This window comes from Carassius carassius, chromosome 45, assembly GCF_963082965.1.
Source record: "Carassius carassius chromosome 45, fCarCar2.1, whole genome shotgun sequence".
In the NCBI taxonomy this organism is placed as follows: domain Eukaryota; kingdom Metazoa; phylum Chordata; class Actinopteri; order Cypriniformes; family Cyprinidae; genus Carassius; species Carassius carassius.
In genome coordinates this window covers 11,517,661-11,532,805 of record NC_081799.1, presented here as the reverse complement: position 1 = coordinate 11,532,805, position 15,145 = coordinate 11,517,661, and the positions used below count along the sequence as shown (strand labels likewise).

At 34.6% G+C, this 15,145-nt stretch overlaps 1 protein-coding gene across 1 annotated transcript in view; it reads right to left on the bottom strand.

Annotated features, from left to right (window-relative positions):
* LOC132127847 (Kv channel-interacting protein 1-like) overlaps positions 1 to 15,063 on the bottom strand; it is a 32,687-nt gene extending 17,624 nt beyond the window's left edge. The window contains exon 1 of the mRNA XM_059540019.1: positions 14,305 to 15,063. Within this exon, the coding sequence (XP_059396002.1) occupies positions 14,305 to 14,392 (88 nt within the window). The 5' untranslated portion in view covers positions 14,393 to 15,063. The remainder of the gene's footprint in view (positions 1 to 14,304) is intronic.
* Positions 15,064 to 15,145: the final 82 nt, after the last annotated feature.

Genomic DNA, 15,145 nt, shown 5'->3' with positions numbered 1-15,145 from the left:
AGACTATTAATGAATTGATCATGATTAGTTCCTGAAAAGGGAATAATATTGGATCTATGAATACTTTTATTTCTAAGGAGGATTTTAACAGTAGACTACTGTAATGATTGTTTTATAGTTGGAGTAAACGAATGTTTTAGTTATTTAGTTTTACTTTATTTGATTATGCATATATAATAACCATTATATTATATATATATAATGGTTATTATATATGCATAATCAAATAAAGTAACACATACCATACCATTCAAAATTGTAATTTAATGCTCACCAAGGCTGTATATTTAATTGAAATATATATATTGTGAAACTGTGAAACATTAACTATAATATTTGTTCCAGTCTCCAGTGTTATATGATCCAACAGAAATTATTCTAATATGCTGATTTGGTGCTCAAGAAACATTTATTTTTATTATCAATGTTAAAAACAGTTTAATATTTTTTTTGTGAAAACAGTGATACTTATTTAAAGGATTCTAGGATTAATTGAAAATAACAGCATTTATTATTTATTTATTGTGCAATTGCTAAATAAATATATTAATTACAAAAATGAAAAGTATTAATAAAAGTTAAAAACAAAGTCTTGATGCAAAACATTTGAAAATTAAAGTTGTTGAATTATCAATTATTATTTATTATTGCATTGATTGATGTCTGTCTACATACTGTATGTTGGCTTTGTGTTAAACATGTTATAATGTTAATTTTTTTTAATAGTGAATTTGAAGATATGAATTTGACTGAACCATTGGTTTTCTCGCTCAGATACATGGTTTTATGGGCTCTATCAGTGGTCAGTATTGCAGTGTGAGGATTAAGATAATCACTTTAACCAAAGCGCTCTCGCTCGATTTCTAGAACATGCTGGACTCTTATCTATCTGGGCCACTTAAACATTAACATCTTTTAGTGCAGCTCTCATATTGACTCATTCACACTCAGAGGGAAAAGACTAAAGATTCAATTACACCGGGCAATTAAAATACAAGTATTTGTGTTAAAAAAGAGAACTTTAAGAGCATCAAATCCTTGAGCTGGAAAAAAACACTGGATAAACTAAAAGCAGGGCTGAAGCATGTGTTCAAGAAGGGGGATGAAAAACTGAAAAAAAAAAAAAAACGGCTCAGAGGAGGATAGAAAAACTGGGGATGATGTGAGGACAACAAGGAATTGTGAGAATGAGGCTTCGCACCCTTGATCTTTTCACAAATCTCTCTTCTGTCATTCCTCTCTGAGTCCAGAGGAAAATGTGTGAGAGCCAGATAAAAGTGAATGAAAGTGAACAAAAAGGAAAAGACAAAGGAAATAATAAGAAAGATATAGATCGAGCTGCTTCTTTTGAGTAAACCCTTGTTCTGTCAAGAGCTGATCATTGAAACACGTCTCTGCAGTGTGCTTGCACATCAATCCATGTTCTTTCATCTGCCTTTCCCTTTCTTCTTCTTCTCCTCCTTAATCTTCTACCCAAGCATCCCTATTTGCATCCGCTCTGCTGCTGCCAGAGGAAACTGCTGCTGCAGTGAAGGATCCAGGAGCAGGAGAGGTTAAGACAGACGATTGATCTGTGTATTCTCAGTTCAATATGAGATACCGTTTTGCTAGGAAAGAGAAATCGCAATGGAGATCTCTTTATTATCTCAACTTTCTCCAAGACAACACTGAGATTAATTGCAAACATATTGAGACTTTTTCTTTCAAGTCAGCATGAAACTGTGTTAACAACCCATTTTATATCCGTAATGACAGCAGCCAAGAAGTAGTTGTCTCAGAGGCAGAGCCAGTTATTACATTTATATTAAATACTATGAACTTTTTAAATCTATGGCACTTTTGAATAAGTCAAAGCGAGAACAGTAACATGCAATAATTCACTCATAAATGTAAATTCTGTCATTAATTACTCACCATCATGTCATTCCAAATCCGTAAGACCTTCGTTCATCTTCGAATTAACTGCATAGACAGCAATGCAACTGAAACTTTCTCAGTGGTTCAACTGTAATTTTATGACACTATGAGGATACTTTTTGTGTGCAAAGAAAACTAAAATAACAAAATGTATTCCTGTAGCTTCAAAAGCTGGACCACTGATAACATGGACAATGTCCTTACTACATTTCTGGGCAGAGAATGTTTCATTTGCATTGTTGTCTATATGCAGGGTTAGAAAGCTCTTGGATTTCATTAACAATATCTTAATTAGTATTCCAGTGATGAATGAAAGTCTTATGGGTTTGGAATGACATGAGGGTGAGTAATTAATGACAGAATTTTTTTCATTTTTGGATGACCTATAATAAGATCAGTATCATGCAGATTTAATGTACAGCAGCAGTATGTGACCAAAAGTGTAAGTTTTATTGGTTGGCCAGTTCTTTGCATTGGAAAAGAGTTTAGAAGGCTTTGTTAAAAAACAAAACAATTGATGCCATGCAAATGTTCATGTTTTTGCAAGTCTATCTGAACAGGCAACAAAGTGAATGTAAAAATCGGACTGAATTTTCATGCAAACAGACCTTCAGTTAGAATTTGGGACATCACTGTCTTTTAGATCACGAGACACATTTATTCAGGTGTATCCAAACGTTTGACTGATATTGTTTATATGAAAGAGCGATGAAGTGATAAAATAACTTTTTGATAAAGATGGAAAACGGAAAAAGTAAAAAAAACACTTTTTTTGTAGTAAATATTAAATGGCCTTTTTAAGTATCACATTGTCTTTTTTTCAGTTCAATATGAAGTATTTCTTCTGAAAAAAAAAGACCTCAAATCAAGACCAATCAAATAATGTCCGCAAGAAGAAAACTCAACAACTGTCATAGTGTTGTGACTAAAAAATCTGAAATCTCAAGATGAACTTTCTTTTAAAATATTTTTATAATATAATGTTTTTCTCAGAAATCCAGTGCTATTCTCATTATTTTATAGCACTAGACACGTTATATAATTTTAGCTCTGGGTATCTATGTCCTACAGTCCACACTGTAACATTAACAAGAAGGAAAAGAGTTAAAGCACTGAACCAGCTTGATATTGTTAAACTGAAGTTATTTAGCTCATTATATGATGTTTTGAAAGCTAATGTATCAGTGGCTCGACAGCAGCAGCTGCAGCTCACAGTGTGTGAGTTACTGGGATAGTTCATCAGCCCGTGCCCCCTCATATAGCCTACCCACAGTTCACAGTCAGCTTCTGCTCCAGGCCTGCTGTTGACTGTATGTAAACACAGTCCCTCATGACCGAGTAAGGATTGCAGTATGATATGCAAGTGTGATACGATTACAAATGCTACAAAATACATGCCATGCTGTTAATGCCATGAAAAAATAAACTGGTAGAGTTGTGCAGTGTTTTTCAGGTTTCTTACTTGTAGTCAGTTTCTTTATTAATAGCTGTTACACATATTTTTGCCTTGTAGGCAATTTACTGAGCCTGTTGGCTGCAGATATATTTTTCTTTTGTCATGTATAATTTTGCCAGCCACCTTCAGAATGCTTACAGAGGCATTAAGTCATTTTGATACAGCCCATGTGATTTTGCTCAACTGCATTTATTTTGGATATTATACTGCCATCATGTGGTTGCTTATGTGCACTCTCCCTTTCCTTTGTGCCTGGTTTCTGCCCAGAGTCCAGATCTGCTCCTACTGTTTTTCCAAAAAAATCCAAGAATTGCACACACAAAATGCCTCACATCTCTTGCAAATGAAGCACTGCATTCAAACCATCGCAAAAACATCTCAAAAGCTACCATTTGCAAACAATTTTGCCATTATAATTCCTGTTAGATTTTTGCATGTTACATGAAGAATTGTGTTTTATGAAATTGAAAACTGAGTCAAAGGCCAATAATTAGTGCATGGTTTTGCAGATTTGGTGTGTGGTTCTGGTGTTTGAGTGTCAGGTTTCAGAAATTGTGTGACAAAAAAAAATCAGTAACTATTGGCTAAATGATCAATCATGGTGGTTTGAGGTAAGACAAAACCACTGGAAGGTGTAGGCCTATTCATGATCTAGGCTACGCAGTCATTTTTTAAATAAGAAAACTTGAAGATGTCTCTCTTGTTAGCCATTTTATGCAATATTTAGAGACTGAGGTTTGGATAACAGTGATGAGTCAGGGAGATGAATAGGAACACTAACAGATATTTTGACAAATTAATCTAAATGTGCCTTAAGTAATGTTTAAAATATACTTTCAACTAGTAGTTTGGATGCTAAATTATACAAAAGCAAAAGTTAAAATTTTATAAGTAATGTTAATAAGATGCATTTACAGCAAATTGAGTAGTATTTTAACAGGTGTGCAGTTTATTTATTTAACAGAAGGGGGCGACATTTTACACATAATCTGTGCAGCTGTGCCTGTATTGATATAATCTATAAACTGCTAATAAACTGTCATACTTTTCTAGTATTATCCAAGAGCTTCTTGACATTCACTGCATAATCATAGACCTGACTTAGTTGTAGATCTAACTGGCATCTATATGGTCTACAGTTTTAAACTATAAGAAATTCTTTGTAATTTATTAATTTTATTTATTTATTTATTTTGCTCATACTGTTAGAGAGTTTCAGCAGATGAGTTCATAACATAAACGTATACAATTAAAAAATAAATAAATAAATAAAATCACATGCATATGTAGGAAGAACATCACTATCAGAGCCTGCCTAAAAATACCATATGCCACATTTATCTCCATGGAAACCATCTGCACAGCCTTAACACTGAGGATTTATGTATTCAAACTCTCAAATAACCTTTGCTGAAAATAAATATGTGCCTATAATCAAACTGTTCTGATGCAGTATCTCTTCTTGTGCATGCCAGTTTGGTTTGGTCCAGCATGTTTTGTCTCCATGTACTTAAAAAACAAACTTTAAAGTTCATCAGACTAAGAATTATGCATCCCTACGGTCAGTGGCAAACCGAGTTAGAGGTCACATATCCACCTGGAGCGGTAAAGAGTTGCCTGATCCTCCCTCATGCATATTTCAGTGTTAAAACAAAGTAAAAAGGCCACTTCTAAAGGGCATTTACATCGACAATGATTTAAAGGAACAATGCTATAGAAGTCATTCGATTTTAATGAATCTTGGCAATAATGATAATAATGTCAGTCTGTTGGTTTGAAGTTACTAACATTGATTGTAAGATACTCATTGCAAATAAACTGCAAACTGGGGACCCACTTTTAGTGACAACACATTAAACAGGCCCTGTCCTGCCTGAAGTATTGCAAGAAAGCCTAGAAGCAACAGTACAATGACTTGCAGAGACTAAATCACTGTCAGCATGAATGGCACTTATTCTGCCATTCTGGTCTCATAACTAAATGATTCGTAATGTTTGTTTCAGGGGCTCGTTAAGTCTTCAGTGAGAAAATCTGAGCAGACAATGATCGCCTCAGTAAGAGCTATGCAACATCGACCCGACGAAGGCCTTGGTCAGCATACATATGACAAGAGAGAAGGAAATGATAGATGGATGGAGAAACAAACAGGGAAAGAGAGAGTGAATGGCAGAAGTGTCATGAAAACGGAGGAATGTAGGGCAAAGGAGGAGAGAGATGGAGGGGAAGAGTGCGAGAGATGGACAGGGATGCTGGGGATAAAAATAAACGGCAGGAGGGAAGTAGATTACGTAAAACAGGACGAGTGATTTAAAAATTAAAGGTGGAGATGTGCACTGTCAGCATAGATCTGCTGATAAAAGGACAGAGAGAGAGAGAGAGAGAGAGAGAGAGAGAGAGGGAAAGACAAAGAGGCAGAAGGAAAGAGATAACGTAAGAGACCCCTAAGTTAGAGTATCGTAGTAGATGTTTATGTTCACTCTGCAGGGAAGAGAAAGAACTGCACTAACTAGACAGAGTCTGTGTCTTCACTCAGTGTGTTTAACATCTGGCCTCTGCAGCAGTACATCTGGACAGGCAGCATTTTAACAGCTGTTTCTTGGTCTTTAGTCTGAGTGGATACTCTGTGAGAGTCTTATATGAACCTGTTCTTACTTTAGTGAAGAATGTGTGTCTTTTTTAACAAATTTAGTGAAAATGTCCCTGAAAGGGAGCCAAATTGTCCTTTTGAAGATGCCCTCATGGAAAAGTGGTCATAAATTATGAAAATGCTAATTATATAGTATCATTTAAAAAAAATAGTTTTTGAAAGCATAGTCACTTATGCTGCATTTATTTAATCGGAAATACAGTAGTACTGAGATATTATTATGAAATAAATGATTATTTTCTATTTTAATATATTTTTTTAAAATATTATTATCAATGTGGAAAATAATTGTGCTGTTTCATATTTTGTTGAAACCATGATTCTTTGATGAATAGAAAGTTTAAAAGAACCAAATTTACTTAGAAATATGAACATTTTATATTATGAATATTATATATAATATTTTAAATGCATCTTTGCTGAATTATCTAATAAATAATGACTCCAAACATTGTCATGTCTTGCAAAGTTTAAGCATATTGATTTACCATGCTTATTGTTTGCATATTTGTCACACTTAAAAGATTCAGATCATCATACAAATTTTATTAGTATACAAAGATATTGCAAGTAAATACAAAATGCAGTTTATAAATGATGATTTTATTTATTAAAGGAAAAAAAAGCTGTTCCAGTCCCTGCCCATTTTCACATATTTGATACATATTATAAAATAACTGATTAACCATATTATTTTAGAAAGCTGAGTTAAATTTCACTAGTCACATCCAGGCCTGGTTACAACCAGAGCTGTTGAATCAAGAAATCACTTAAATAAAACCTGGAACTGGATGACTCGACATTATTGATGGAACCATGGTTTCTGCACTCTTATCAGAAAATCCTGAAGGACAATGTCCGGCCGTCAGTTTGTGACCTCAAGCTCAAGCACACTTGGGTTATGCTGGATGTGTCCATAGCTAAATGTTTCTGTATGCGTGTGTGTGTGTGTGTGTTTGTGTGAAGAAAAAAAAGGACAGAAAGGACGGCCAAAGAACAGAGAGAAATGTCGTACAACAGAAAGAAAGCTGACTGCTATCTCTAGAGAGAGTTCAGTCCAGGTGTTTCTGAAACAAGTTCGTCCAACTGTGTGCCAATGTGCGTGTGTGACCCCTGCAGAGGGCCGAATGCCTCTGTGTCTGTTGGTCTGTGACCAAGCAGCCACTCCCTCCTCAAACTCACACAGACTCAAACACACCTCCGGGACGCAGCTGTCAGGTAAACTCTACGCTCATACACATGCACTACTGTTCCGTTCTCACATCTTCTGGTTCCAGCTTATCTTTCCATTAAAAAGTCAATTAAATGGCCTCTGTAAAAATCAGCCAAGGTAACCATGGTTGCACATGCATGAAAACCTCAGTTTGCTTGTGCAAAGCCTGTAGTCAGAAAGTCACCAGGTTTTGTTCAGTTAAGATGAAACATGCTGCAATGAACATTAAATGAATGTTTGAGCAAACTACATTATTGAAAGAGATGAGCTACATGAACTCTCTGACTTAATGCAGTTCTTCATTGTGAGACAGAATTTGCATAAACATATTTTTTTATAAATTAGAAATATATGCTAATTTAATACTGATATAGTAATAATAATATATTTTTTTTGCAGTAGTCAATAATACTGGTTTCAAACTTAAAAAAAAAATGTTCTGTAGAACAGCAAGTTATTTTTACAAGATGCTTAAGAAAGACCCCTGTAAATATGAATCCGCATTGCGATATTTCATATTTTACAGGATGAGTTTGAATGTGCCCATGTGTGTGAAAGTGCTGGCTATGGGGATGATTATCAGTAAATATTGACTTAATTCATTTAACTCAAAACTCAAAAAAAAAAGAGTTGTCATCAGTATTTACAGTGTAGATTTGGAATTTAGTACACAATTTGTATGCACTATTGTTTTCTTTCTTGGAGCTTGACTGACTGCTTCTGTACACTATCTTACACTGTATGAAAAAATAAAAAATAAAATAAAATCAGCTTTTCTTCAAAATCTCCTGTTAAGTGGATATATATATATATATATATATATATATATATATATATATATATATATATATATATATATATATATATATATGTATATATATATATATATATATATATGTATATATATATATATATATGTATGTATATATATATATATATATGTGTATATATATGTATATATATATATATATATATATGTATATATATGTATATATATATATATATATATGTATATATATGTATATATATATATATATATATGTATATATATATATGTATATATATATAATATATATGTATATATATATAATATATATACACATACATACACACATATATATATATATATATATATATATATATATACACATACATATATATAACCTGTTTCAGACTGCAGTGTATTTTCTGATTTTATTTACAATTCTGCTAATGGACTGAAGTGTAAATCTTACTCTTGTACACAAGAATACACAAGCAAGCACACATGACCTGAGTTCATTCTCCCACACACATACAAACACACACTAATTCAGGCATATTTTTTAAAGGTCATGAAAAGGCCATATATTTGAGTCTTTTCTTTCTTTCTCAGCTTCTTTCTCTCTTTTTTAATTACTTTTGCCTTCTTTAGATAAAAGGAAATATGTTAGAGGTTGGGTCCTGCTGGTATTGCCTACGTTATTGCCGCAAGTTATTATGAACCTCAGGCAGGCACACACACACACACTTATTATTATCAACAGCTCAGCAGGAACAGGAGGCCGAGGTGGAGGAGGAGGACGTGAACAGGCCTGAATAAATTCGAGATGTTGTGAATGTTTCACATCTAATGTTACATTTACATACGATGATGCTGAGAGAAACATTTGGCACCTCCACAGCTGCTGGAGCCAAACCGAAACAGAATCACTGAGAAAATGCTGGAGTCTGAAAAGAGACTGAAATTCAGCGAGTGACAGAGAAGGAGGTAAAAGAGAAGGAGAAAATGTGCGAAGGAGGGAAAGAGTGTGGGAGAGTTAAATTGCTTTGGCATTGTAGCTGTCAGACAGATGGTAACAAACTAGTGTCAACTAAAGAGTTTGACTGAAACTTTTCTGGAAACAAGTAAATAAAAAATATATCACATTAGATCACTGCATAATAAAGCACCCTGACTAATATTAGTTCCCATTATAATTTATTTGTCCAATTTGTGAAAAACTGTCAATTCAATTTCTAAACCTCTCAAACATTTTTAGTAGAAAAATGAAGTGTAAGTTTGTATATTTCAATGTGTGTAGCACCTTCCGCTCTGCATATCAGAGGGGATGATTATCATTCAGTACCATGTATTTTGCTCAGTTTCTCACTCAAAATTATTGTATCTTTTCAGAAGACTGGAGCATGTGAATTCTATTATGATACATTTATGGTGTTTTCTCTTCATTTTAGAGCTTGACAAATCCAGTCCCTTTCATTTTCATTATATTGAAAAGAGCTGTGCTTCTTCAAATATTCACCTTTTGTGTTTCACAGAAGAATGGATGTCATACAGGTTTAGAAACAACATGAGGGAGCCAATAATGCCAGAATGTTTTTATTTTGGGTGAACTATCCCTTTACAGTAATGAGACACTGAATAACTTGCTGAATAACGGAGTTACTCTCCGAAATCTCTTTCTCTTTTTGTGAGTGTGTTTAGTACATCTTGAGTAGTTTAGTACAGAGAGTTCTGTTTTGAGTCCTCAGGCAACTGGACTGTGAACATTGCATCAGTCATATAATTCATAAAAATTAAAGGTAGAAATAGGAGAGGTCGAGCTGTAGATGCAGTGAATTTTGTCTCTGGCCACATTCACACAACAGCACAATAACCACAATGTATACCTGAACTCAAACCTGTGGCCTTATGTGTGAACAGAACCATTCTGAACAACTGTCTGTCACGATTTATTGTAAGAGACACTCTGTGCGGCACATCCATGTCTAATGTTTGGTTTCAGTAACGTACAGAGCTGTGTCATCTGAAGGTTTAGATTCAGTCACATGTTGTCGTCTGTTAATTATAATTTGGAACTTTTGTTGTGTCAGATGTAGTAAGCCAAGTTGGACATACAGTGGCGGCCAGAATTATTAGAACACTAGTATTTTCACCAGCTATCGTTTGCTGTAGTGTGTCAGTAGGAAATGCAGTTTACATTTGGTTAGCTGGTGAAAATACTAGCGTTCTAATGAGTTTGGCCACTACTGTAGTCATTTTTTCATATTTACTTCAATTACTGTTGCTATGGTTACAGGTGATCGGATACGGGCTTGTCTTCAGTTGCATGTCTGAATATCTGAATCTAATCCCAGACACTGATAGTGTAAACATACTCTATAATCAAAAGTCCAAAGAGACCCCAAAATTGTCATCTTTCATTCAACCTCAAACCTGTATGACTTTTTGGCCATGTACACTCTTAACAGAGCCACGATGTTTTGTTTATTTTTGGAAGACTACATTGCAGAGTGCCTTTTTGAATGGTTGCCATGTCCACTTATTATAAGCTATTCTTATTAAGCATCTCTGGGCTTAGTGTTAGGGCTTGGTTATCTAGTTTATGGAGTTAATAAACTGGAAAGGTGCAGGTCACTATATTTTCATATGTTGCTTATATATACATATATTTCGTATCTAGCTCTCTACTTTTGTTCCATATACACTGCATAGAATTTCAGTAAATGAAGTTTACAGAAATGTGTGCCGAACTGAACAGGAGAAAATGTGAAATGACAACCAAATTTAGCTACACTGTGTCTATCGCCTTTTATGTGAAAGAGAAAAAAAATTCCCCCCACAGAAGACAAGTTTGGAACATGAGGGTGAGTAAATGGTGATTTTTCATTTTAGGAATGAAAACATAAAGTAGATAGGGTATATTCTATGTATAGGTAGTCATCCCTCTTTTTCTAATATTCAACCTGGTACAAAACTCCAAGTGTGTCTGCATCAGTATTAATTCCTCCAATCATAAGGGTTCACATCAGCTGTTTTATGGAAGTACTGTACACTCTCATGTGTGCTACAGTACTTCTGCAGATAACGGGAAATTCACAGCATGTCAAGGGAATTTGGCAGGATTGATCGACCCTGTACTCTTTTAAAATGTCAAATGCTCTTTCTCTTTCCCCCAGAGGCTCATTCTATTGGAGCTGTAAAACTGCAGTAACACCAGCATAGCCATGTTGTCACTCGTAATCACACACACATACGCACACACACATGCCCTGCACTTAAACAAAACACTTACACCCTGCCATGTGCTTGACTGACCTTGTCACTTGCACTCACGGTTGCTAATGGTAACAACAAAACAGCTTCTGATTGGGTGTTCATGGGCAATACTATTTCTTCCTGCAGTGTTCTTGATTTTTCCTCCAGTAGGAAGAAAGTTGTGCTGGAAGATGTGGATGCAGAATTTGCCAAATATGCAGCATGAATTTATGGATGAGTAAAATATAAGTGTGTAAAATAAGGCATTTTTTGGGGAAAGCAGAAGGGAAGGCTCAGAAATTCATGAAATTCAACATCAGATTATCTGCTCCTGCAGGGATGAAAGGTCATCATTAACCCATTAATGGTTGACTGAGGTAAAGTGCAGTCAGCTAGAATAACCATGATGGATGTATACTTACACTCTCTCACACTCTATCCACTGAGCTTTCATTACATATGACACAAATCCATTCTTAAACAAGGCTGTTCAGCCAGAGGGTTTTGAGCATCAGCCTTCTAAAATGATACAACATCACTTTTTTATTTTTTTTTGTTATTATTTGGGAAATATATATGTATAAAAGTAATTATGTATGATTTGTTTGCAACATTTTATCTCACATCTGAGGGGAAAAAAAGGTCAGAATTTAGAGATATAAACAGAAGTGTGAGATAAAAACAGCATACAGAGTTTATATTTCACAATTTAGATATTTTTTCTTACAAGTCTGATTTTACATTTCATAATTACAGTGTTTTGTTTTGTTTTGGCCACAGGAAAAAAAATTATTTTGACTTTTTTTTCTCTCAGATTATATTTCAGAATTCTGAACAAAGACTGAATTGTGATGAACAAAATCAGACTTGTGAGATAAAAAGTCGCAATTACCATTTTTACTTTTTTATTATTATTATTGTGTGGAATGGTATCTTTTTGTACAGTTCTATTTAAAATTCTATAAATATCCTGCACTGCTATTCCATTCCATTCTACTAAATATTATCTTCAAAATTCTATTCTATTTCATTCCATTCTTTTTCTAATTTGTTCTGCTAAATATTTGATCCTGCTAAAGATTCTATTCTATTGAAGATTCCATTCCATTCTTCTCTATAGAGAAGAACAGAACAGAATCGTATAGAAAAGTTATCCTACTCTATCATGCCAAACTTTAATTATATTGTTCTGTTCTTGTTATTCAGTGTGAATCTACAATTTTCTTAGTCATGAAAATAAAGAAAACTCTTTGAATGAGAAGGTGTGTCCAAACTTTTGGTCTGTACTGTATATATTATGATAAGTATTCTATTTGAATCCATTAAAGGTTCTTTTATTGTTTAAGTTTCCAAACTACTCTAATGTATAGATTCAATCTATTATTCTCTGTAGTGAAGAATAGATTTAATTTTATTAATGATTTGTTCAACTGTTGTTCTATGCTACTTTTTCAATATTCTATTGTATTCTGCAAAAGATTGTACTGTGTTGTATTGCATTGTATTCTGTTTCTACTCTAACTGAATCTTACGCAGTTCCTTCAGGGCGGAAGGGTTATCTACTATTTATCTGCTGCTTTATTTATTTTTATTCACACAACCTGATAACTCTAAGATAAGCTCAGCCTCAGAGAACATAATACAAAATATTTGAGTCAGAGCTTCCTTTTCCAGCTTTAGTGCTCTGTGGTCTGCTATAGTGGTCTACAGAGACTGGTTTAAATTCTATACTGTGACTCCAAATCCTCAATATTCTCTTTAAATTAACTTCCTACTCCCCTGTATATAGGATGAGTCTCTATCTGTGAGGAACATATAATGAAGGAGTGGAGAGATGAGCGGGGTTCATCATGCAGTGCGCGGTGAGGTTCCGGCTCTTTGCACAGTGACAGCAGATAAACAGCCACTGCTTGGTTCCAGCATCTCCACGGGCCCCGTCTGCATGGAGACGAACCATGCAGTGCTTTTCTGCTGACACTGCGGTACTCAAAAAAAAAAAAGGAGATAAGAGGGATGACAGAAAGAAATTAAGAATATTGCCAAACAAAGAACCCAGAATGCTCTTCAAAGAAAAAAAATGACAAAAGGAGGACTTTTCCATAGGAGTTGAAAGGTGGTGTAAATGTGTGCTGATGAAAGATTCCAGATGAAGCATGAAAGAGTGAGGTGCTGGAATTCCATCCTAATTTGTATCTTATTGTTGGGTGCTATGATACACAGCTTGAACTATCACAAGAGAAACAAGTCAAATAAGCAAACACAGTCAATGTGAATACAGGTAAATTTGGACACTATCCAAAATGTTGCATTTTTTTTAATATATGATGCCAAATGCCATCATGTTCCTAGAAATAATACTATTTTGAATAGCTAAATATCTCCTCTACACTATGCAAAGGAAAAATTAAGGAATATTAAGAAAAAAGACTTTGTCTTGAATATATTAAAATAAAATCTTTATATGGAATAAAATAGTATTGACATAAAATCTTTATATACATACCATAACAAAAATGTTATTAAGTATTAAATAAAAATACTAAATACTAATAAATATAAGCGTTATATTGAACATAATACTACGGTATTTTTATAGTACATATTGAAAATGATTTAATATAGTAAAAAAAACCATTAAGAAATACTGAAAACGTACTTTATCATAAACAGAATATTATAAACTTATACTGAATATATCATTACAACATGATTTTTATAGTAAACATTAAATAAAAAAATGTATTTAACAATTTTAATAACAAATACTTTGTGAAAAATATAATATTTAAAAAAACTTAATATTGAATATACTGTAACATAGTACAATATATTAAATTAAATATATTGAAAAAATATAAATTTATGATAAATGTAATATATATTTTTTTTAAATATGTTGAATACAATATTTAAAACCTTCAAATCTTTGAAAAGAGAGAGAGAGAAAAAAAACATAATAATTTATCCCGTATCACCATATTACCAGTACTCACCATTTTTTTTTTTTTTAACCCTTTTTTACTTTGAGTTTAATGTTAATGCAGGTGTCTTACCTTTGCTGAGGGTTCCAGAGACAAGCCTCTGAAGGGACTGAATGAGCTTTAGGACCCCCTGTCTGCAGCGGCTGGTACAGCCAGCCATGATGAGAGAGAATCCAAGGGGCACAGACAGCCCCAACAACAGCCCAAACACTGCTTTCACCAGCGGTGCTCACAGACGAGACGTACGTCCCATACGAGCCTCTCCGTGCCCTCCAGAATGCTTCTCACGCTGCCTCTCGCTTGTCCAGTCCCATAAGAGCTGCGCTTTTAACAATGGGTTCCAAGTTCAAGAATGAGATGAGCAGGATTCCCAGACAACACACACACCTTTCACCCCCTGTCCTCACACACACTCTCACACATGCACAAACACAAAAAAGATGCTCATAACGTGCCTGAACCTGTTTTCCTCTGCCTCCAACCGTATGAAGTGTAAAAGGAGAGATGCTGAAACAGACGACTGCTGCGAAAGTTAGATGGGGAAAAGTTAGTGAGCGCTGCAGGCTCAAAGCTCAGAGACCGACCTGATGAATTATTAAGCGGATGGCAAGAGCCCGCTGCTGCGCTACACAGACTAAGAATTGCTCGGAGGAAGTTGAGTGTCCATGGAGACAAAAGAGTGGCTTTCCTTTTCCTTGACGATGCTCCTCCTGGTTACGCCTCTTCCTCTGGTTGTATGTGTGTGTGTGTGTGTGTGTGTGTGTGCGAGTGGTGTGGTGTTGTGGCAATAAGTCTGTGGTCCGCTGCAGCATTTCCATCTGCTCTGTGCTACTGGACAGATCCCTGCAGCATAAAACAGAAGACTACTGCTCTCTCTCTCTCTCTCTCTCTCTCTCTCTCTCTCTCTCTCTCA